Source organism: Megascapheus bottae, chromosome 6 (assembly GCF_031878675.1).
Source record: "Megascapheus bottae isolate mThoBot1 chromosome 6, mThoBot2.hap1, whole genome shotgun sequence".
NCBI classification, from domain to species: Eukaryota; Metazoa; Chordata; class Mammalia; order Rodentia; family Geomyidae; genus Megascapheus; species Megascapheus bottae.
Window position 1 is genome coordinate 80,386,091 of NC_143514.1, and position 25,044 is coordinate 80,411,134.

Genomic DNA, 25,044 nt, shown 5'->3' on the forward strand with positions numbered 1-25,044 from the left:
TACTCAGGAAGACTCGCCTCTCGCTCTCATTCAAGTGAGGATGATCATTGTTTAAAGACGAGAGTCTGCCCCCAGGACCCTGGGACCCACCTCTACCATGGCCGGAATCCACAAGTACAGGTACCCTGGGCCTGGCCCTGCCAGCACCATCAAGGACAAGTTAATCAGTAAGCATAAACTATAACTGACCTCATTTTCAAATTTGGAATCTGAGCCATGAGAGTTTTATCTCCAAGTCACCACCAAAAAACCACTTGTGGAGCTGTGGCTCAAGTGCTAGAGTGCTAGTCATGAGAGGGAAAAGCTTAGGGCCAGAGACCAGGCCCTGAGTTTGAGTCCCAATACTGGCATTTTAAAGAATGCAAGCAAGGACGACTAAGCAAAAGACATCAAACAGGGACCTTGACATCCATGGCTCTGGAAGTATAGCCACCGCCTAAATTCTCACTGCCTTCTGTTGTGGTCCTGTCCTGTGTCCACTCTGGTCTGATGATTAAACACACAGCACAGTAACCCTTAAGAAGCAAAGGGCTGATCTGTATTCTCCCTTAGAGAGTCCAAGGGGGCCCTGATGTGGGAGAAGGCGTGTCTTTGAAACCCCATGGATATTTGGGGTTGCATCTCCTTGAAGATCAGAGATGGGACTGGAGCCTCTGTCTTCCACATCGTCACCCCACATCTTCACCTGTTTCCCTCTCCCCAAGAAAAACAAAGCACAAACATCTCAGGCCAAAAAAATGAACGGAATTTATTTCCTCTCCTCTCCCTTAATCACATGAAACCATCCCCACCCCCACCCCAAGGGCGGGAACATCCTGCATTCTGGTTTGTGTCCAGCACAATGTGCAGAGTAATTGAGTGTGGAAAGCATCGCTCTGCATCCTGTCGTTTAAAGGAACTATAATGATCGCTCTTCCTCCCCCCAGCTCTGTTTCATTCCTGTTTTTGCTATAATTCAGTCCATTCTCAATATGTCATTGCCAACACTATCTGCAAAAAAAGTATATATTAAAAAAAAACAGATTCTTTATTTCTTAGCATGTTTATTTTCATTTTCCCCTTTTCAGCCTTTCCACATTTATACCATGCCTCCATCTGGAGGACTTGAAAAAAAAAAGAAGTTATAGACGAAGTTGCTATCCATAACGAGACACATTCATCTGGTATTTAGCCTGAGAATTCCACTGCCAGGTGTCGTGAAAAGAAAAAAAAAATGATGGCCAAAATACTGTGCGGCATCTTGTTTCCAAATGCTTCATGTTGTGTCTGGGAGATTTCAGAAGGGGCAGGCAGCGGCTCTGAAGAAGTGAGTTCACCACCTTCTGGGGAAGTCAGTCCCACAGAGGGGCCATCAGTCACTCCAGAGAAAGGGACTGGTGAGACGCAGGAAAGGAAACAAACAACAGGAGATAACATGGATTGTCCAACTGGCCTCCCCTTTAAGCAGGGTAAAAGCAAGCGGGTTTGATCAGAAGGGAACAAGGACAACAAGCTCTCTCCCACTCAAACTGGAGAGAGACAAGGGAGCTTTTGTCATGCCTTCCTGTCCACAGAGGCTAATTGAAGAGTCTTTCAAGTATTCTTTTTACAGCGATTAAAGAATTAAAGGTCAGCAGGAAAACACACTTCCTTGTGGACTGATGAGGGGTGCAGAGAGCCGGCTAGATTCTGCTTGTAAAGAAGTGCGGGGTGGTGGGGTTGCACCACAGGGCTCAGGCATTACACTGACAAAATCAGGTCTCATACCATGGCGAAAAGTGGAGGAAGAAAGCCAGGCGCCGGTGGCTCACACCTGTCGTCCTAGTTTCTCAGGACACTGAGATCTGAGGATCGTGGTTCAAAGTCAGGGGGGCCCGGAAAGTCTGCGAGATCCCTAGTTCCTACCAACCACCAAAAGGCCAGAAGTGAAGCTATGACCTAAGAGGACTATTCTTGAGGGGAAAAAAAAAAAGCTAAGGGACAGTGCCCAAGCTCTGGGTTCAAACCCTCGTACACTGACATACCAAGTACAAAAAGAAGTGGGGGGTGGGGTGCCATGCTCAGCGGCAGGCACAGGGCAGTGAAGGGCACTACGGTGTCTTGGGACTGCCCAATAAATGCCCCCTCAGCTTAGAGAAAACGATCACCTCGTGCATGGTAGCATCTGTGTGATATTTCAGGAAGAGAAGGAAGTCTGGATTTTTTTCTCTTTCCAAAGAGCCTCAAACAAAACAAAACGAAACCCTGAAAGTTATGCCACGGGACAAGGCAAGCAGCGCGGACGTGACAAGGTGACGCAGTGAGGCTGTGGTCTGGCTGCCCGCCATTCACCCACAGGCTGGCCAGTCCCACCGGCTCTCGGCCTTCCTTGGTGCTGAGTGAGCGCTGCGCATTCAGCAGGCCCCGCCAGCCAGGCATCACCAGATCACTTTCCACCACCGTCACCTCCATACCCACACCCCACCATTCCCTCCTGGGCCTTCTGAGAAGCTCATGGTGGGGAGGGGGGAACAGACAGCCCCACACACACCCCTGGACCCAGATGGCGCAAACCCCTGGCGAGAGCCCTGAAGGCTAAGAGATGGGGAAAACCAAAGCCCAGAGACAAAGTAACTGCCAAAGCAACCCACCAACTACCGGAGAAAAAATGATCCTCTATAAGTGAAAGATGTAAAGAACCAAAGGGAGGGAAAGCCCATCGCCACTTGCTGTGGAATTTATGCTTCCATAAGCGAAGCATTAGAATGCTCGACGAGAAAAGGAATTATTGATACGCGTGCTCCCTCGTGGAAGCTTCTCGAGAGGCCCATTCCAGATCTAATAAGAATCCATATTCTTCCCCCGACGTGCCAAGTCCAATCTTTGATTTCCTTATCACCACCGCAGATACATGAATCATTAAGCTCTCACCCTGTGGAGGGAGGTTGGGTGTCTCACACGCCACCTAGAATATTTAATAAAATAAATTCTAAATAATCCATTCGCCGAGAGTCGACATTTCTTACACTTTGATAATAAACGTCTACCTCTCCCATCCATCAAGAGACTACATAAGTAAAGTGTGGTGGTGGAGATGAAAGAAACTGTCATGTCCTCATGCCATCATGTAAGGACTTAGATCTAGAAAAATTACAGCTGTACCCCATCACTGTTCTGGGGGTGTGGGGGCCCTGTTTCACGGCCTCTGCTGAAACACTTCAAGCATGAAGATGGAGGAAGCCGTTCACAGTCCCATCTTCAGGAACATCTGCATCCCTGTCCCTCCTGGTCTCTCAGCTGGGCCACATAGCTGTCCTGCTGGACCAGATACCCCAAAAGCTCATTGCTAGAGGGTGTGTGTGTGTGTGTGTGTTTGGTTTTCTTTTCTTTTCTTTTTTTTTTTTTGCCAGTCTTGGGGCTTGAACTCAGGGCCTCGAGCACTGTCCTTGGGTTTTCTCAAGGCTGGAGCTCTACCATTTGAGACACAGCACCCCTCTGGCTTTTTTCTATGTATGTGGTATGGAGGAATCGAACCTGTATCTTTGTGTATGCTAGGCAAGCACTCTACCACTAGGCCAAACTCCTGGTCGCGCGCGCGTGCGTGCGTGCGTGCGTGCGTGCGTGCGTGCGTGCGTGCGTGCGTGCGTGTGTGTGTGTGTGTGTGTGTGTGTGTGTGTGTGTGTGTGTTTTAAGGTACTGTAAGAGTCAAGTAACCAAGCATCAGATCGACCTGTAACCCTCTCCCTTGGAGCTTTTCTTGATGTTGGTTAAAACAAATGAATATGAGAAACCGTGTGTGTGGGAGGCAGGGATGCAGTGAGAGCATGCGTGTACTGATGCCTTCCCTCCCTCCCACGTGGGGGTCATGCTTACACACGGATGTGAGCCGGTAGGGCTGGGGTGGAATGTGGCTCAGAGGCCCTGGGTGGCACAGATTTTACTGGTCTACCCTCACCTGGGAGCTGCAGGGAGGAGGCAGAGGCGGAGTTCCCCTGCTGGTCCCCGGCTTTGCGGGAGAGAAAGGAGCCCTCTCCCCACCCGCAGGAAACAGGATGCACGCTGAGCACATGGCTGCAGTCCGCAGTGTGGAACAGAGCAGCCACAAGCAGGACGGAAGCTCATTGCGTCTCTCTGCCCAGGAGAAGGCATGGAGGAAAAGCAAAGCACACTCACTGACTCACCAGACCTGCATCCCTTGTGCCCTGGCATGGAGGGAGGCGCACGTGGGAAGTTCGAGCCAGTAACTCCCACAACAGAAGCCAGCCAGAGACAGGGGCCAGCGCCATCAAAGCCGCCCTGTGAACAGCGGCACTGGCTTTCATTTGCTCAGTGGCGCTTCTCTCCAGCTCCCACACAGCCGTGAAAGCCTTCATCTCCAACTCTGTTTCATCCCTGGACTTGGGCTGTGGTGTAGGAAGTGCGGCTGGAGTGGCAGGCCTAATTACCGTGTGGGCCTTCCCTCCGCTGGGGACAGACCGTGGGTGGCAAGTCAGCTGGGTCATAAAACTCCAGGCGTGGGAGTGTGATTCTCAGGACGGCTGGGGACCGAGCCCAGGGGCACACGCATCCTGCACAAGGCCAGCCCAAGGGCTGAGTACCCCCCCAACATGAAGAGGAACTCAGTATGTTACAGATGACTTAGACACATGGCCAGCTTGGCTGCCAGTGCTTTTCTAAGTGGCCAGGCCACACCTCACTGAATGTTAGGGTCCAGGCAGTGGCCAGCCCTTGACAAGTGTGGCAGGAGCCTTTGAGGTTTTGTGTCATTGTTGAAGATGCTTCCACGAGGGCTGATCCACAATTGCATGAAGGGATTGTTAAGATGGAGCCAAACGCACATTCCAGAAGCAAGCTGGTACGCCACTGCTCAGCTTCCCCTGGGGAGCCTCTGGCACGGTCAGAAAGGTGGGAACTAGAGCCACGACACCCTCTAGCGCCTCCCGGCACCTCTTTTGCCAAATCCTGTGCCCAGCACCACTGGCAGAGGACCTGAGTTCCTCAACAGCCACCAACATGGGCTCTGGGAAACATAGAATGTGGGAATGAAGAGAATAAACAACAGCATTGCCTCTCTCCCTCTTCGCTTTCTCGATCGGGACTTTTGATCCATGCCTCCAGCGCTCTTTGTTTTTAGGAGAGTTTTGAAGCAGAGTCCTGGTTTTTCTTCCCTCGCCCCCTGCTGCACTAGCCTGAGATCATGATCTTCCTGCTTTCAGTGTAGCTGGCATTACACGTCACCCAGCCTATCTGTTGAGAGGGGGAGGATGTCTTGCTTTTTGCTGAGCCCCCCTGCACAACAATCCTCCCAATCATCTCTTCCTGAGTGGCTGGGATTATAGCTGTGAGTTGCTGTGCTTGGCCTTCGTTTTGTTTGTGTTTTTTGCCAGTCCTGGAGACTGAACTCAGAGCCTGAGCACTGTCCTTGGACTTTCTCACTGCCACTTGAGCCACAGTACCATGTCCAGCTTTTTTTTTTCTATGTATGTAGTACTGAGGAATCGAACCCAGGCTTTCGTGCATGCTAGGCAAGCACTCCACCACTAGGCCAAACTCCCGGCCCCATGTTCAGCCTTCTTTTCCAAGTAAAATAAATATTCCTCAGTGCTTCAAAAATATAAAGATTTCAAAAATGAGAATGGTTTTGCTCCCTCTCCAGGTGGGTAGTGCTGCACAAGTGGGTGGAAACACACACACACACACACACACACACACACACACGGAAGAACACAAGGCCAAACCCTTGGGGATAGTTCACGTGACAGCTTCCCTGCTATGGCTATTGATACTTGGCTGTAATGGGAAAATGTGAAAAAAGCTGAGTACCTGTGGCACATGCCTGTAATCCTAACTACTCTGAATCTGAGGATCACAGTTGGAAGCCAGTCTAGGCAGAAAAATTAGCCAGCAAAAGCCAGGCTGGAGGTATGGCTCAAATGGTAGAGCACCAGCCTTGGGCACGAAAGCTCAGCAAGAGCTGGGGACACTGAGCACAAGCCTTTTGTACCACCAAAGAAGGAAAGGAAGGAAGAGAGATGAGGGGACAGGAAAGAAAAAAGAGAGAATCATTCCAATATTTGTATCCCCCGAGTTTCCACCCTATCCGTGAATCTTCAATTTGAAGGTTGTAGAGGCAGGGTCTTTAGGAGGGAGTGGGTCAGGGGGAGGAGCCTTGTCTGTGGAATGAGAACCTCTACACAAAGGATGCTGAGAGCTGCCTTATCTCTCCCATTCTGTGCAGACTGCGAGAGGCAGGGCCACCCATGAGTTAGGAGGCAGGTCCTGACCCACTACATCTTGAACTTGAACTTGGGACTTTGAAAATCAATGTCTGTGGCCCAGCTAGGCAACTCATTTCACTGTAACAGCTGCTGGTGGTGAATCTTCCAGCCCCCGGGCCTGGTGAACTCAGCAGGATGTGCGCTGAGAACAGGGGCTGAGTCTGGGGCTTCACAGCGTGGTCGGATGAACATGATTTATTAGTGAAAATGTTAATTATGGGGATCCAGCAGGGAAGTGTCACCTGGAGTGTGATGACATCAGACAGGAAGGAGTGCACTTAAGGAAGAAAGACCATGGTTTTGAGCTCCTGAATGGATGCTTCCGGCACATCCAGGTAACAGGAAGTCTGTGTTCACTGGCTGGTGCATTGGCAGAGCAGAGCACGAGAGGGGATCAGGTGAGAAGTCCCTGGAGGGCATGGGAGAGACCAAGGCCCTCAGCAGACCAGCTCCCTCCACCGGGAATCATGAGATGAACACGTAACGTCGGCCTCCCCCAGCCAGCTCTGAACCCCAAGACCTGAGCCTGAGTCCCAGACATGTAGCCACTGGAACACCATGTCTGCCACAATGGAGCCACGGACTCAGACAGGGAGGGGAAAGCAAGGCCACTGGGCACTCCAAAAGCCTCTTGATGTGCTGGGCATCTTGTTTAAGCCTGGTGGTGTCTTGCTTCTTTCTGTAAAACCTCCAGTTTTCACATTACGTGGTACCTGGACGCCTGGCCCTGGCTTACTAGACCTAGAAGACACCCCACACTCAGTGAATCTGCAGCTGCACCGGACAGCTAACTCAGGCAAAGTAAACCCACACATGTATGAAAGCCACAGCCCGGACCAAGGACCGAGCTTCCCTCCCGCTGGATGGCTCAGGACTCGGAAAGGTCATGCGACTAAGGCAATCTGGATCCAGCCATGGATGAAACCGGTTCTGACGAGGGACACAGGGGAGGCTGCACGGCGGGTCCGACAGAGTTGCAGGGAGAGAGAAACCATGTCCAAACCGAGCCCCTGCACCCTGTTACTGAAAGCAAACGCCACAGGTCTGTGTGGCGAGCCACCGCCTTTCTACAGACCTCTGCTACCCCCTCCGAACTATCCACCGCTGCTTTCCAAGCCTGAGGTGGGGAGCAGCCATGCTTTGTGGTCGGCGCTTCAAAGCAGCTCCCCTCAGCCACGAGCTGACCGAGCTGCGACGACTTGACTCTGTCATGTGGCAGGGAGTCATTTCATGGCCTGTTAGCTCCTAATGCAGTAACCACAATATCATCCTGGCTTTTAAAAGAGAGGCACCTTTAGTTTTTTCCCCCTTGTTTTAATATGTGGCCTAAGCGCCCCAATAAAGAACATCCCTCTAATGAAGCCAAGTTCCCAAACACAGCTTCACGCCCACTACAGTGGGCAGAGGCCAGGCACCCAGCGCGAAGCCAGTTCACCACAAGGCCCGGGCTATCTCTCAGAGCAGGAAAAGATGGGCAAAACCAAACTTTCTCTGTATGACGGGGAATTACACTCTGAGGTGATGGGCTGGGCCTTCTGGCGGGGGACAATCCATTCCGCTGGGTGACAGGCTCTGGCCAGGCCCAGATCCAGCCACCACAACTGTACAGAATTTGAGGATAATCCCCTTGGAGCCAAAGGCAGGCCCTATGCAGCATTGTGAGCCTGGGAGGCAAACAGCTCCTCCGCACAGAGCTGGGAAATACGCTGGCCCTCGAAGCCACCTGCTGCTCAAAGCCTCATGCGCTGGTTTCAGGGTGTCTGTCAAGCCCCCATTACCCACCTCCCCCCCAGAATAGCATCAGGGGTATTTCTCATCCCTTTCTGTTCTCTGATTGGCTCTCACCATGCTCCACTGTCTTTAGAACCCTCCCACTGGCTCCACATAAGGCCTGTGGTGCTCCTGGAATAGCCTCAAAACCCTCAGTGCCCTACAAGGCAGCTGAGTGGAAAGGTACCACCCAGCACGTGGCTGATGAATGAAGCTGTGCTATCTCAACATGGGTGAAGACTTGGTCAGAACACCTGCAGCTCCTACCCAGATGTCAGGAGCAGCTGCTCCGAAGGCCAAGCATGCACTGCAGAGCCATGCAGCCCCAGCTTCCAGCCCAGTTCTGCCACTGACTGGCGGCATTGCTGTCCACTCTCAGAGGCCAGGCCTCTCCATCTGTGAAGTGGGAGTATTGACGAGTACTTCTCGTGAAACAGTATGCCTCATTCATAGAATATTCTTGAATACCCGTAGGCCTGCGACTGTCCCTGCATGAGAGTAGGGACATAATGTCTTAGGAGGCTGGGATGGGAATCAGACACAGTACCGCCTGGCCAGCATCCCAGCCAGCCAATGTGCCTCAAACTCAGCAAGACTGGGAGACTAGCCTCTCCTCTGGCTGATGCCGCCCAGCCCATACACCCCAAACCGGGGAGGCACGGCACCCCTCAGAGCCAGTCCCTGGCTGTGGGGAACCTTGTATTCCCATGCTCTGGCTCCTGCCAGCACCCTGTTGGCAGGCAGCAAGCTGGCTGGGAGCAGAGCCCACCTCAGACCTGCTGGGAGGCCATGCAGGGAAACACTGATGTGGCAGCTGCCTTCTCTTCCTGCCCTGCCAACCTCGGTCATCTCGGGAAACCTCATGTCTCTAGCTCCTCTTGGCTGGCAGACACGCCATCTGATGGTGGGGCTCATTAGCTTCAAAGGTGGCTGCCCCCATCTCATGTCTGGCCTGGAAAATCAATGTGTACTGAGGGCCCCCTGCCTCTGAGAACAAGAGGAGCTCGACTGCTGAGCCCAGGGCTTCCCGGATCCGCCGGGATGCTTCCCGGGCCTGAGGGAAGGCTTAGAGCTAAGGAGACATGAAAGGCTCCCTCCGGATGTCTTTATCATGCCCTTGAACCAAGGTAACCAACTGTGATCCAGCTGTGATCACAGAATGAATGCTTTCAAACACCACCCAGACTGCTGGCCCAGCCAGCTGGATGGATTGCATAACAGTGAGCTGATGGGCCCAGTGGCTGTGTGCTGTCCTACCCAGGGGGAAGACGGGGCCTTCAATTGGAAGGCCCCTCCTCTGGGGAGATGCGAACCCCACTGAAGTTTTGTTAGCCCCACTGAAGTTTCCCTCATGGAAAAGACTGCCACTGGGTATGCCAGGCCTGGTACAAATAGAGCTAATATAGAAGCCATGCTGGCAAGGTGTGGGGTTGATTTTTGACTGAAAAGAATGTCAATTCTGTCTGGTGCAGTGGTTCATGCCTGTAATCTTAGCTACTCAGGAGGCTGAGATCTGAGGATGGAGGTTTGAAGCCAGCCTGGGCAGAAAAATCCATGAGACTCTCATCTCCAATTAACCACCAAAAAAGCTGGAAGTGGAGCTGTGGTTTAAGTGGTAGAGCACTGTTTTTAAGCAACAAGCTAGCTAAGGGACAATACCCAGGCCGTGAGTTCAAGTCCTAGGAATGGTACAAAAAAAATCCATACTTTTTATACTTTCCGAGAAGATTCTTATTTACAAAGAGAGAAGCCCATTCCCACCAGTAACTAAGAAAACGCAAATTTGGGTTGCCTAGGGTAGCAGGTTTTATCCATCCCCAGTAAGTGCTGGGGTGGGGAGGCAGTGCCCTTCTGTGCCCATGGGGAAGTAATTAGCACCATCATGGAGGGATGAAACAGGGTCCAGCAAAACTGAAAACCGTGTGCCTTCCAATCTGGGGATTCCTTGGTCTAGGCTGCAAGTGTGGCTGGCAGGATGTGTGTAAGGGTGCTCTGGAAACTGTACTTGCAATGCTAAGAATCTTCTGGAAGGTCTCTTCAAGTCCACTCATAAGGGAACAGCTCAAATGTTTATTCAAGGGCTACCACAGAACCATGCGAGGAGTCTAAATACCAACATGGCCCAGCTCAGCCTGTGGTAGTCAGTGGAAAAACGTAGGCTAGGCAACATGTCAATCACACACACACACACACACACACACACACACACACACACACACACACACACATGAGCACACAGGATCCTCCCCTATGTTAAGGGCTCAGCCATGTCCCCTCCACCTGGGAAATGTCCCCAGGACACGTGTCTGAAAAGTTCATCCACTCATTACTGGCCTTCTCCTTTGTCCCACGAGTGTGTGTGGGCAGAGAACATGGCTCCCACTTCCTGCATCCACGCTGCGTGGCCTGCCCCACGTTGGCACACACAGTCAGTATTGACTGCCTGGTTTAGTACGATAATTTTCTGTGCTGAACAAGAAAGTCCTCCTGCCCAGACTCGCACAAGGCGAAGTCCTGGGTGGTCTCCCTTCTCCAAGAACCCAGAAACAGAGCACCTCTTCCCTTGCATCATTGGCTAACACTTGCCGAAAGCTGACGCCTCATTGCTGTCACCCTCACGGCCACTGGTGGCAGGACACAGCAGAGAACCCCTCTCAGCCTGCAGCCCCAGCCTCCTCGCACAGAGGGCCCAGGCTATAATCTCCAAGTGTGAGAGCCACAAATAACTCCAAACATAAATACAGCCTAAAAACACCCATAAATCATTCCAATCCCATCCCGGTGACAATTCTAATTTATAACAAGAGGCAAGAGAATGAACCGCGCGCCTTTCTTCTTTCCCTGGGCTCTGGAGCTGCTGCTGGGGACGAATCCACCCCGCTGTTTCTTACAACTGCGAGTCCCTGATTTCCGTATTACTGAAGATGAAATATACCCGAGGCCGCCAGGCACAGGGGCTGCTCGTTATGGTGTGGTGTGAATTCCTGCAGGCCCTGGGGTCCCAGTTCCAGCAGCCTCTGTCCTCCTGGGCTCCACCCTGCTTTCCTTCACTTTCTACTCCTTCTGCCATTGCAGGAGATAAGGCACCCCCACCCCCTCAGCTCCTGCAACAATGGCTGTTCTACTTGCACAGCCTCAGCTCCGCTGTGCAGGATCCTAGAGGTGAGGCCAGAGCAGTAGCCTTGGCTAACCTGCATCTCAATGGTTCAGGCAGTCTATTAAAGCACCCTGGGCAAACCCAGAGCACAGAACCATGAGGGAACTGAGCCCTCCCCGATCAGGGCTTTCCTTTGTACCTATCAGAAAGCTTTGTAGTTGATGCAGTAAATTAAAAAAGAAAAACCCTCATCTAAAACAAAAGTTCGCCCTCCCTTTTCTGCAGGATGATGTATTTCCTTAAACGCCATTGGCTGCTATTTTTAGCAGTCCTCGAAGCACATAATTAATACAGGGAAAAGAACCAAACAAATAATGACAAAGTGTGTTCCAAGTACTCAGAGGGGCTACCCACAGAACTGAAGTAGACACAGCCTTTGCTACCCGCCCCGGCCCGCTACAGAGTCCATACACTGTGGATGCCATGTCTCTCTCCAGCCAGTTGGAAGTACCAGCTCCAGGAGTGTAAATACCAACACTGCCCACACCCTCAGGATCCATAAAGAGAAGTGGGTACCAGTTAGCTCCCAGGTCAGTGCCCACCCCTTCTGGGGAAGTGACTCTGGCTCAGGCCCACCAACACCAGCGATGGAGGAATGAGGGAATTTCTCCATGGCTGCCCACGTTGAGAGTCAGAACCACAGCGAGAGGCCCAGAGGCAGCATTCAGGGGCCCAAATCTAAACTTGCTCAGGATCCCAAAACATTTCTGCAGAATGTCCTCTGCTGCAGCCTGCAAGAAGTGCCCACGCCTGGGTATCACCTCCCTCCTCAACCCCAAACAGCCACAGAGAGACGGGAGATCTCTCAGCGGAGGGAGGAACGGCAGCAGCAGGGGTTTAGCGCGCACAAAGTCTTTTGGCAGAAACCACTGACATCAAATGACTCGAGGCAGTCCAGAAATGACATTTGGGGACAGGACAAAGCCTTTTGCTCTTTACCTCGACTCCCTGGACCTTGAGTTTCATGTGGTCTTCTCGGGTCGTTTTCCCATCTTTCCTCTTTTTCCAGCAATATCCATCTTTTCTGTATTTCACTTTCTTCCTGTTGTAGAGAATCATTGAGCCATTCTGTGGTCTGGAAACAACAAAGGGTTAAGTTACCAGGAGAAGCAAGCAGGAGAAAAAAAAAATTGATGAAGAAAGATAGCACAGACCCGTTTTTTTTCCCCCCTAAAATTCTCTACAGAGAAAGCAATATTCTACATTTTGCCGGGAACATAATTTTTCACCTTTTATTGCAGCTCCGTGGATTAACTGTGTTTTATGGCCAGCCAAAATTTGCTTGTGGATTTGGTACCTAATGAATTAAATGTGTCAATGATAGGCTTAAAAAAAATCCCCTCAGTAATATCCACAAAGTAATCAGGATATACGAGGTAAGGGCCTGAGATATGTACTAAAAAGAAGGCAACACACACACACACACGCACACACACATGCACGCACGCACGCATAGAAAGCAAAGAGAGCCGGAGCTGTCACGGCAAGCCTGCAATATCTTATCTCTTGTAGACGGATTTTCTTCACATCTTTTAATCCATCACCCAGCATTAGGAAATAAATAAGTTGAACGCAGATGCTCGATGACTATGTTAAGAACAGACCAATGGAACCGCGAGTTGCCGGGCCAACGGCTCTTGATTCATTGCCTGCATTTAGATGACTTGGAAACACAGTGGCGCATCACCACCGTCCTTCCCTAGCAAGCTAAGTACCTGATTTGTTCCCATTTGGGCCTTAGCTGTCAGAGGTCTCAGAAAAAGCCAAGTAAACTCGGCTATTCGGCCCACGGACAGAGCACCTTAGGAGAATTCTTGCCTCCTTGCTAAACGCTAAAGGCTTCCCTAGTCATTCTCGTGAGGCTTAAAAAGGAAGACAGAGCCTGAAGTATTGCAAAAATAAAATATACATAAGAGAACTGCTTTTGGGGGGTGGGGGAAGGGCTTGGAAAGGAGGAAGGCCCCTAAAGCAGGGGTGGGCGGGTGGCAGGTGTGGGTAGATCCTGCTGGCAGCTGGCTGCCGCCGTGTGTCTGATCGCTGGAAAGGAGAAAAGCACAGTGAGGACTCTGCAAGCTGTATTCCACATCACCCTCAGCCCAGTTGAGAGCGGGCCTCCCCTCTCTCAGACGAAGCAAAGGAAAGGCTCCTCAGACACTTCTCAACTAGCAGGCACATAGAGGAGGGGACAGAACTCACAGGCCATGCCCCAGCCTCTTCCCCTTCCCTCCGAGTACTGGGCACTGAGCAGTGGCTGTGGATTGCTCCCTGTCCCTCTGCAAGGCCCCGTGGGTACAGTGGCTGTGGCTGATTATAGTTTCTGCCCAGCCCCACGTGCCATTGAGAGGCTGTGCCATGACGAAACATCCACTCCATCGAAAATGATAGACTTTCCACAGCGTCCCCTGCACTCCATTGTCTCCCAATCAGGGCGCAATTGGGTTGTGTCAGAGTTGGTTTCCTCCCTGAGCCTGCACTGACTCAAACAATCAGGAAACAGCTCCACACTCTTGTCAGCCATCTGTCCTCGCTTAGGAGCCTGCATGGGGAAGCCACACGATTTGTTTCCACGTCTAAACAGCTCACACCATGGGATCATGCCTGCTTCGGCAGCTTCTGCTGCTGCGAGGCACTGGGTCCCGATCTTCAGATCTTCAGAGCACCGAGTGGCCTCTCAGCTCTGCAAAGACCCCCCCCCAGACAGCCCCCCAACGCCCGTCCACTGCGCCACAGGCCCCATCTCAGAGACACAATGGAGGCTCCAGAAGATGGGTTCCCTGCGTGTCCTGCCCCTCTCGGGAAAAATGGAGACTTGGTGGTGGTTCACATGGAATGCCTGCCTGCTAAGGTACACCTCGTATCAACCCATCCCGGCTTCTGACTTTTTGTTCTGTTTTGATTTTTGTGCACGTGCTGGGACCTGAACTCCGGACCTCTGGCTCTCACGTGGCTTGTTACACTCTGACACTTGAGCCACACCTGCTCTTTCAGCTTGTGGTGATGAGTTGGAGATAAGAGCTTCCTTTATTAGTCTGCCGGAGCTGGCTTTGGACTGCTATCCTCTTACCTTAGCCTCCCGAGTAGCTAGGATTACACACACATACATGCATGCGTACATACATACATACATACATATATACACAATTCACATATTCACATACATATGCATGGATACATGCATGCATATACACATATACACACATACATATGCAATGCACACACACATCCACACACACACACGCACACACACATCCACACACACACACACACACACACTGTGGTTGGAATGGCCCTGGACTCCCAGCCCTTGTTTAGAAGCTCTAGACAGACAGCGGTGACTTGCAGAGGAACAAAGGCCCTTTGTTGGCCTTTCTCTGCTTCCTGTCTCATTTCCAAACACCCTGCTAGGATTTGGCAGCACCGCTCGGCACTCACACCGTCACTTCAGGGAGAGGCAGGGGCCACCGCTGGCTGCAGCTGAGAGCTGGGGACACTGGAAGCCCCACCACTGCAGACTGCGGTGCAGAGGAGATGGGGAGAGGTGGGGTGACTCCCCCTGGCATCACTGTGTTGTAACCCGAGACCACTGGACACCCTGCCCTGCTGCCAAGACACTGGCAAAACCCAGATGCCTGGAGATCCTGAGGTTGATAGAAACTTACAAATTATAGCAGTAATGAAGCAGACACAGAAAAATACAGGATATTGGTGGTAAGTGGGTGGATGGGGGATAGACAGATGATGGTGTATGCAGGGATAGGGGTATTTCCATGGAGAGATGATAGACGGATCCATAGACTATTCATAGATAGACAGATAATATACACACTAGAGACCGATAAAATTAGGGAGACAGAGCCCTTCATGAGTGGCTCCTGCCCATAATCCTAGCTAGTCAGGACACAGAGACCTAAGGAATGAGGTTCAAAGCCAGCCTGAGCAAGAAATTCTGTGAGACCCCAATTAACCAGCAAAAAATGAAATAAAAATCTGGAGATGGATAGAACACCAATCTTAAGCTCAGGGACAGCTCCCAGACCCTGAGTTGAGCCCCAGAACAGCACCCCCTAAAAAATGGAGAGATAGGGATAGATGGATGGATGGATCGGTAGAAGTAATACTTCTACCTACTAAAGAGGAAAACAAAAAGACGGTTTAACAGGAAACTCCTTAGAACCTAGAAAAAACTATGAAAACGTTCTAAAAGACCAAGAAAAGAAATCTTTGATACAAGAGAAATGTAACAGGCCTTCGCTGCAATTAATGAAAACCCTGACAATGTGAACTTCCCCCAAGTTAATGTGACAGGAGAATCAAGTTGTTTTTAATGGATGTCAAAATTCTCCCTATTGCGATTTACTTCGGAAGAAGAAACAGCAAGAATAACCGGACAGAACCGGACAGACCTTGGTGAAGGAGCCCAGGGTACGGTGTCCCTACCCACTATGACACACACCACGGTATTTTAAGGGCATGGGGACTGACGCACGAGCGAGCACAGTCATGGAGCTAGGTGGAAGATCTCACTTCCGCACTGCCAGTGCTCATGAGAAACCCCATTTTAAATAGGCCGACCATTCCCCATGATAAACAAGAGTGCAACATCCTAGAGGAGACGGGCGGGGTGGCTCACGTCTGCAATCCTAGCTACTCAGGCGGCTGAGATCTGAGGATCAAGGTTCAAAGCCAGCCTGGGCACTAAAGATGGTGAAATTCTTATCTCCACTTAACCACTAGAAAGTGGGAAGAGGGGCCATGGCTCAACAGGTAGGGCGGTAGCCTTGAGCTCAAGAGCTCAGAGACAAGGGACAAAGCCCAGGCCCAGAGTCCAAGCCCCATGACTGACAGAAAGAAAAAAAAAGGTCATAGAGGAAAATCTGGGTGAATTCATCTCTTACCTGAAAGCAGGGGCGAGGGGGCGGGGAGGGTTTCCCTACTGGAACTCAAAACTAGGTAACAAGGAAGACATCTGTGCATCTGTTTACATCAAAATAAAAATGCTAGACTCTCCCCAGAGGGCTTGGGTGATTCACAGCCTTCTGGGTGTGAGGGGCGGGGGGTTCTGATTCTTCCACATTCTCCCCAACACTTGCATCATCTGTGAGTTGGGTTGTGGCCATGCGGTGGGGGTGTGGAGGTTTCACTTGTATTTCTCTAATGACTAATGAAGTTGAACATCTTCTCATGGGCTCATTAGCTATTCGTACAGTTTCTTTGATAAAATGTCTGTCTGAGTTTCTGGCCCATTTTTAATTGAGTAGCTTGTCTTCTCACTCTGGCGTGTTAAGAGCTCTTTACACAAAATCTGGAAGCAAGCCCTTATCAGATATCTGGTTTGCAAACACTGGTGGGGGGTGTGTGTGTGTGTGTGTGTGTGTGTGTGTGTGTGTGTGTGTGTAAGTCAAGGTTTCAAAAACCTTCTGATGTTTCTTCTAGGGAAACTATTCTACTGTATTATTATCTTTTCTAAGATCATAGACTCCAGGTCTATTATTCCACAGAAGTGTTTGCATATGGTGCCAGGTGAGAGTCTGCGTGGATTTTTACCATGTGTGTATTCAGTGGCCTTATATGATTGGTTCAATGAATGATAGAGTAGAAATAAATAACAGCAATGTAAAGCAGGGACTGTCAGCAGTGCGGGTTCTAGGGGGAGGGAGGAGGAGGAGGAGGAGGAGGAGGAGGAGGGTGAACACGGCCCATATATTTTATACACCTTGTGATGGAGCTGGTTGAGACTTTGGTGTGAGGGTGGGACGAGGGGTGTGACAGAGGGTGAGTTTCATCCAGGCACATTATATGCCTATGTGGTTGTGTCAGATGAAACCTGGTACAACAGATTGATGCTAAGAAGGTAATTTTTTTTTCAAAAATAAAAGCCTATTCCTTTCCATCACTGAATTGCTTTTATATCTTTGTTGGAAACAAACTGAGCATAATGACAGGCTTTATGGGAAGATTTGATATTTGCTTCCATTGGTTAGGCATATGTCAACACCATGCCACTTCATTATTGCAGCTTCCTATGACGTTTTGAAATCAAGGGCAGTAAGTTCTCCACCTTGAAAGCTCTTCAAAATTCTTTTGGCTACCCTGAGTCCTTGATGCTTCTGTAGGCATTTTAAGATTAGCATAAGGATTTCAAAGGTGGCATGGGGGGACAGGGAAGAAGAGGGGAGAATTTGGATATTTGAGAGAAGTTGAGTTGAATCCAGGAATCAATTTGGGGATGATTTTTTTTTTTTTGCCGCTCCTGGGCTTGAGCTCAGGGCCTGAGCACTGTCCTTGGACTTTCTCAAGGCTAGAGCTATACCACTTGAGCCTCAGCACCACTTCTGGCTTTTTTTTCTATGTATGTGGTACCGAGGAATCAAACCCGGGTCTTCATGCATGCTAGGCAAGCACTTTAACCACTAGGCCAAACTCCCGGCCCCTTAGGGATGATTTTTATCTTAGTAATATTGAGTCTTCCAATCACTTCTCCTGAAATGTTTCTAACTGCATTTCTGTGGAATGTCTGTGTCTGTGTACATCTTCAATTTCTTTGAGTCAGACTTTGTCATTTTCAGTGTACAGGTATTGCAATTTGTGAATTAAATTCATTCAAGTACATTGGAGCTGTTTACAAGTGGAATTATTTTCCTTAATTTCATTTTGGATTGTTTATTTATGTGGCATAGAAAGGTCATTGACCTTCGCATACTGATTTTAAATCTTGTGACCTTGAAAAGCTTGTTTTATTATTTCTAGCAAAAGGGATCTTTTATTTGGTAAATTATGTGTGGATTTTCCACACATTTAATCAAGTGACCCACAAGTAAAGTAAACCCACTGCAGAGTGTTTTCATTTCTTTTTCTTGCGTTATTGCATTGGACTTTCCATACAACACCGAGTAGAAACGGGGAGAATACTGCTTGCTTTGTCCCTACATCTAAAGGGTCAATCAGTCTTTTACCTTTAAGGAAAATTAACTCTATCAAAGACTCAAAATGATTTTAAATGGACTGAAGCACCAACTTGAAGAGGCTCTCACAGCCAAAGATGGGACAATCTGTGCATCAATAAGGCGTAATTGTTATAATTGACTACAACACATTCAATATGCTTTCATCTGCGAGCTTGTAATGATCCTAAAATGAACAGCAACAACGAAGACACACACATTATTCATTGTTCATACACACCAGGGACCTAAGACACCATTTTCAAAAGAAAAAGGGGGGAAGAAAGCCATTCGTTCATCCCTTTCCCTATACAGCCTTCTGTTGCTTTAGTGGAGAGGAGCACGGGGACTTGCTCTATGACAGTACTCTAGCTGAGTCCAGTGACTCATACCTATTTGTCATCTAGGTTCTCAGGAGGCTAAGATTAAGAGCATTAATGTTCAAGGTCATTCTGGAGAACAATACTTCACAAGATCCCATCCCAACCAATAAGGGTTAGGGATAACGGCACACACCTCTCCTCCCAGTCACTGTGAAAGCAGAGAGGAGCGGATCCCAGTCCAGGCCAACTCCAGGCAAGAAGTGGAACACTATCTCAAAAACAAACAAACAAACAAAGCCCCTACATGTATGGCCCAAGTGCCAAAGCCCCTGACTGGAAAGCACAAGGCAGAGTCAGTTTTTTAAAGGACGCTAACCAATGATGACGTGAAAGAATTAAAATGTCACTATTTTGTAATCTCAACTAAATCAATAGAGCGTCAATGGTGGCTGACATCAAAAGGGAGAGAAGTGACCATGTGAGACTGTCATCTGATCAGAGTATTATTTTGCTACTGCAAAAAAGAGAAGAAAAGTCCTTGAAGGTGGACCTAGTGGCTGGTCAAACCTCCACCACACAGACCCTCAGGAGGCTCTGCAACGTGGGAAAGGGCAGAGGCGTAAATCAGGGCGATAGCCACACTCTAGAAAACTCCACAGGACAAATGACCTGGCTTCTCCAGTTCTTTCTCTGAGAAACAGAGGAAGAAGAAGAGACAGAGCTAGAATCAGTACTCAAAGGCTAAGACAGCCATAGATCTACACCAGCCAACAGCAATGAATACTGAATGAGTGGATACTGAACGAGTCAGAGAGAGAGTGTGTGTGTGTGTGTGTGTGTGTGTGTGTGTGTCGGTGGCATTTGTCAAACAACTGTATTTTGAGCACTGCCCAGATGTTTGGTATTTAGAATGATTAATCTTACAAGATCTTTCAGAAAGTATTTTTTAAACCACCCGTTGTTCTTATAATCCAGATGAAGTTAGACCACACATGAGGTATGCATCAGGAAAAGGGGTGATGAGCAGGAATGGAACAAGTCCCACCAAGGATGGCTTGGGTGGTGGCAGTCACACATGTGAGCAGAAGAGCTAAGCAAGAGACCAAGAGTTGAGGTCTTAAGTTCAAGTACCAGCAGCAGCAGCAGGAGATGGAGGAGGAGGAGGAAGAGAAAGAGGAAGAGGAGGAGGAGGAAGAGGAGAAAGAGGAGGAGGAGGAGGAGGAGAAAGAGGAAGAGGAGGAGGAGGAGGAAGAGGAGGAGCAGGATGAGAAAGAGCAGGAGGAGCAGGAGGAGGAGGAGGAAGAGAAGAGGGAGAGGGAGAGGGAGAGGGAGAGGGAGAGGACTGCGGGAGGGGGGACGTGGTGCACTGTGGGGCAGCTGGAACAGGACACCCACCATGGGTAGGTCCCTGAACACAAGTCCTCAGCACCTGTCCACCCTTTTAGGATGTGATATGTTCTTCAGAAGACAGTAGCTGCTCATCCGTGGTTTTGCTGGGAGATGGTGAGTAAATAGGAATTTATGAGGCAGCTGGATATTGAATCAAAGACCGCGTCCATCCTGCAAAAGCCAGGCCAGGTGCTTTTCAGTGTCTGGATGCGGAAATCAATGCACGTGAGACAGATCTGGCTCAAGACCCCTCCTCCTCAGGACCCACGCCTCCCTGCCACGCCCTGGCCACTCCTCTAAAGTGACCGGGCACTAATTTCACAGAACGCTCGTGGAGGCCCAGCCTGCTGCCCGGATCTGCGGCCCCGTGCGGCCCTGCCTGCAGCTGCACTGTTGACACCCTAAGCTCCATGCAGGTTGTCAGCTCAGGCTGACCTAGAATCTGTTCCTTAGAGCGTCCCTTTAAGGACAAATGAGCTCCTTGCTCAGAGTGGGATTCTGAGAACAACGTCCAGATGTCTTCAGAACAGCAAACATCTCAAGCAACTTTCTCCTATTGCAGCTGGAGCCCACACTCTGGGGCGCCTCCTCCCTCCCTCCCTGTACCTTCAGCCTCCTCAATCATGCCAGCAACATGGGGACAGGCCCAGCCAGAGGAAAATGCAGCGTGTGCAGTTTGAGCCGTGCAGGCCCTGACCCTGGGTCAAACCTTAGCGTCCAGAGCAGGGATGCTGTGCTCGGGGCCAGTGCTAAATCTCTGTTCTGGTGGACAGTTAGAAAATGGGAAGTGCCACCGTTAATCGCATCACACATCCTTTAGGCCCCTGCTCTCTCCTAATCTTTTCACCAGGGAAACAGCCTGAGTCACCTGCGCCATTAGCAGCAGGTAGCCTGGACTAAAATGTCAATAATAACCACGCCAACTGCCTGACAGCAAGAAGAGCCGCCCTGCACTAATCATTTATGGGTGCTAGACACAAGATGAAGCCCTTCTGAGAGCCAGGCACCCTGGCTCACACCTGTAATCCTCACTGTTTGCGGCCCTAAAACCTGAGGATCACAGTTCAAAACCAGGCCCAGGCAGGAGAGTCAGAAAGCCCATGAGACCTTGTATCTCTGATGCACCACCCAAAAGCCAGAAACAGAGCTGTGGCTCAGGTGGTAGAATGCTAGCCTTGAGTGAAAAGGCTCAGGAACAAGTGGGGAGGCTCTGAGACCAAGCCCCAGAACCAAAAGTCATCAATAAAGCCCTCTCCACTTCCCATTTGCAGCCCACAGCAACTCTGATAGTTGGGTGTCACTGGCCTCAGGTGAGAAGATGAGAACGTCCTCACTAGTAAACATCTAACAAACCCCAACTCCCAGCTTAGTTAACTCCTCACTGGCTTATTTGGCTTCTGTCCACCTGCCTTGACATGGCAACTGCCTTTATAAGCTTTGTGCTAACAACATTCGGAGTTGCAAGTTTTTGGAGGGGTTTGGGTGTTGTTTTCTTTTTTTTTTTTTTGTGGAGGGGGAACACTTGTCACTGTTGGCTTCTAATAAAGACTCCCAATCTAACCTCTCAAAATGTGGCTTGGGTCTCTTGCAGATCAAATTCCCATAGAGCAAACACTAGCTGTAAATTCTCGACACATTCTCACTGCCTCCTCCTCTTCTTCTTCTTCAAGCCCAGAGCCGCAGCCCAGGCGTGGGAGCCAGTGTTCGGCATCAGTGTGAAGTGAAGGATTGAGCCTGATTTAAATTGTTCCCAGGGTCCTTTCTCTTGTTGAAGGGAGGGGAGAGGCTTGGTTAGAGGACTGTCTCCTCTCCTTATCTCCTTCTCCCACAAACCCTGGGAGAGTGATAATTGATGACTGGCGCCTAGCAAGGTTGACAGAACACCAGACAGAGGCCTGAGAAGCGATTGCAGTAGACTGGATCTCCCCAGAAGGGGCTAGTTTATTAACCTGCAGGCCAGTGGTGTCTCCTCACCATTTGGGGGCTGAGGACCAAGAAAAGCCGGTGGTGAACATTCCCTGTCCTCCCCCCGCCACCCCCGCCCCGTCCCCACTGGCTACTCCAGGCTATTTATGGAGTGGTAGGGGGAAAGGCGCTGTCAGGCCAGGGCCCAGGCTGCAATCTGCCAGATATGAAAACCAATTGCTTTTCATAATAAATTCCAGCTGGGGCCATAGAAATAATAAGAATGAGGAGAAGGTAACACCAATTTGCTTTATTTGATTAGCGCTTTTTTTGGGGCGGTCCAATCCCAGCTTCTTTCATTAAAATAAACGTAAATTGAAAATCATAAAATGCAGTTTTCTTATGAGAGAACAAAAGACTGAGTAGGCCTCCCCCCATCCCTCCGCACACACCCCAGGAACCACAAGGCGCCCAAGATTGTACCTGTTCTTGCTGCTTTTCGGTGTGGTGGCTCAATGTCTGTAATCTTATCTACTCAGGAGGCTGAGAGCCAAGGAACAGGGTTCAAAGCCAGCCCAGGCACTGAAGGCCATGAGACTCTTATCTCCAATAAACCACTAGAAAATGGAAAATTGGACTGTGCCTCAAGAAGTAGGGTGGTAACCTTGAGCTGAAGAGCTCAGAATGCCCAGACCCAGAGTCCAAGCCACACGACCCACAAAAAAATAAAAATAAAAAGTGAGCCAGTCTCAGAAGCCACTGCTCCACAAAGCTCTTCAATGGAGGATCCCGTAGTGAGTGCTTTCTGAATAAAAGGAGAGACAGCCAGTACAGGCAGTAGCACCTACCCTATAGCTGGCGCTTGATGCACTCAGTCTTGTTTAGTCCCCACTGAAGTCTCCAGGAAGGCCAAATGAGAGGAACTTCAGAAACTGTGGAGTGGGGCGGGGTGGTGGGGGAGGGCTCTCAAGACAGGGTGAGCCAGGACTGGCAGAACCCAGCAGCAGACATCTATGTGTGTTTCTCCAGGATCATAAATGCAGGCAGTTGAGCAGTTTTTGTTCATCTCCACTGTCACTGCGGGGTCACTGAGAAGAAATGAAGGCTACCCCCCGCCCCCTGTGCTCAGCACGGGAATAGCCAGGAATCTGCCCAGAGCGAGTCCACGGGGATTCATTAATAGCTCTATTCCAAGAGCTCCCAAGGGTTTGGCTTAGAATTCTATTATGACATGCAGTGATTTATTTGGTTAATATTTATTGAGCAGCTATTATGGGGCTGAGCCATTGTACAGGCTATGTTAGGCACTACAGCTCTGTGTCTTCACAGTTTGCCATCTGATGGTGGAGGTGACACTTTGAGCCCTGCCCTGAGGGAGAAGGCCCACAGAGAAAGGACGGGTGAGATGGCATTCACCAATGGCAGCCCAGAGAGGTGACAGGAAGCCTGGCTGAGGGAGGGTACTCCCCCCAACACAGCACCTGGGCAGAGAGAGGTATGAGGTAAAAGACATCAAAAGATGGCACCCTGGCCCAGAGCTTTCTGTCGAGAGAAGCCAGCCCAGGCCAAGCCCTGCAGAATACGCCTGGCATGGCACAGGGCAGACTGCCAGGGCAAGATGAGGGCCAAAGATGAGGGCCTATGTCAAGGGGGTCCTTGAAAGAGGTGCATTCGATTCCCACTGTGATCAAAGACACAAACTATCCAGGTTCCACAACTCTACAAATGGCAGCAAAGGACAAGTCAGGGTTCCATGACTTCATACGAGTGTGACAGCCATGGCATCAGTCCACAGATACAACTTTGAAAAGAGCAATGGAGAAAAGCCTGGGGCGACAGTGTTAAAGGCGGCTGTGTCAGGGAGGGGCAGAGGGGATTAAGCTTCACATCATTCTTGAGCACAAGAGCTGAGGGACAGCACCTCAGGCTCTGAGTTCCAGCCCTAGAACTAGCACACACAAAATAGCCAGTCAAGGGTGAGGCAGTTTTTCAAAAGGGCTTATGATAAGACAGGATATCACACCTCTGTTTGTTTTTTTTTAATTCAATACTTGTGCAAGAAAGAACCTTCTGTTTCTGGCCCTGTGTAACCCCAGCTACAGGAGCCGTGCCCTGCCAAATAGCAAGGGCATTGCTCAAGTGCTGGGGTCCCTCGGTCAAGTTCACCGACTCCACCCAAGCCCCTGCCTCCTCAAAGGACCCCACCAGCTCCCTCACTTGTCAGATTACAACGTCAATACTTTGTTAATAATCAATGTAAATCGGAGAGAAAATGGATGTGTCATCTCCTCACAGGCAGGGCTAAACATCTCCATGTGATGTTCTGTTGACGCTGTCATTGATTATTAGCATGCGGTTCAAGGCCAGCTGCCCACATTCTAGTGGGGAGTTTTCAAGACAATGAATCTCTTGGAATTAGCGTCATCTAATTATTCCCATTTCCTTCCACCTATGTAAGAGATAAATCCTGCCTCAGTAGGAGGGAAAAGAAAATAGGGGGGAGGAGGAGGAGGAGGAGGAGGAGGAGGAGGAGGAGGAGGAGGAGGAGGAGGAGGAGGAAGAGGGGGAAGAAGAAGAGGAGGAGGAGGAGGGGGAGAGGGAGGAGGAGGAAGAAGAGGAAGAAAGGGGAGGAAAGGAGAAGGGGGTTTGCTGTTCTCTTTCCTGGTGGAAATTAATTTTTTGTAAAGAGACAAAGCAATGTTCACCGTGTGAGAGGAGTGAATCGGGCTGCCACAGAAGGCCGATAAACGGGGCCATTCTGGTGGAAACTTCCTCAAATCAAATGTAGGGGAACCTCTTAATGGGCTTTGTTCTTCTTTCCCATAATCCATAACGATTAAGAGAAAGATGAGCCGAGAAACAATACTGTAGCAATACCAGGCAGTGCCACTTCTCAGCAGGGCCAAATGAGATACCACCAGCACGGCTGCCCCTTTGTCCACCCTGCCGCCCCACACTCATCACAGGTGTCTCTGCACACCCTGGGGACACAGTGCCTCGCCTGATCTCCAGGGAGCTCATCAGAAGACAGCAGGGGACATGGTGGAGACAGAACCTCAGGGACAGGCCTTCCTGCTGAGCCCTCACGTCTTAGAGGAGGCTCTGCTCGGCCAGCCTGACTCCTAGGGCTGTGGATAAACCCAGAAATCATCGCAGCCTTCCTGTCTGGCTACCTTCCACCTGTGCTGAGACATCAAACCTCTCTCCCAGCCGAGAAGCCCTGAGTGGCTGGGTCTCCCGGAGAGGACAGCCATCTCCCCACCCTGGGCCCTGCCCTGTCCCCCCCCCGCCCCCCTGGGCCTTTTGCCTCCTCCTCAGATCCC

The 25,044-nt window shown here is 50.2% G+C and overlaps 1 protein-coding gene across 15 annotated transcripts in view; it reads right to left on the reverse strand.

The window, feature by feature from the left end:
- The window catches only part of Camta1 (calmodulin binding transcription activator 1), a 684,963-nt gene that overhangs the window by 327,995 nt on the left and 331,924 nt on the right, over positions 1 to 25,044 (reverse strand). For 14 of the 15 annotated variants that reach the window (XM_090335924.1, XM_090335918.1, XM_090335932.1 and 11 more), the window contains one exon: positions 12,103 to 12,238. In XM_090335924.1, coding sequence (XP_090192050.1) covers positions 12,103 to 12,238 — 136 coding nt within the window. Of the gene's footprint in view, positions 1 to 12,102; positions 12,239 to 12,392; positions 12,442 to 25,044 lie in introns of those variants that run through there. The other variant, XM_090335928.1, reaches the window with a different exon arrangement.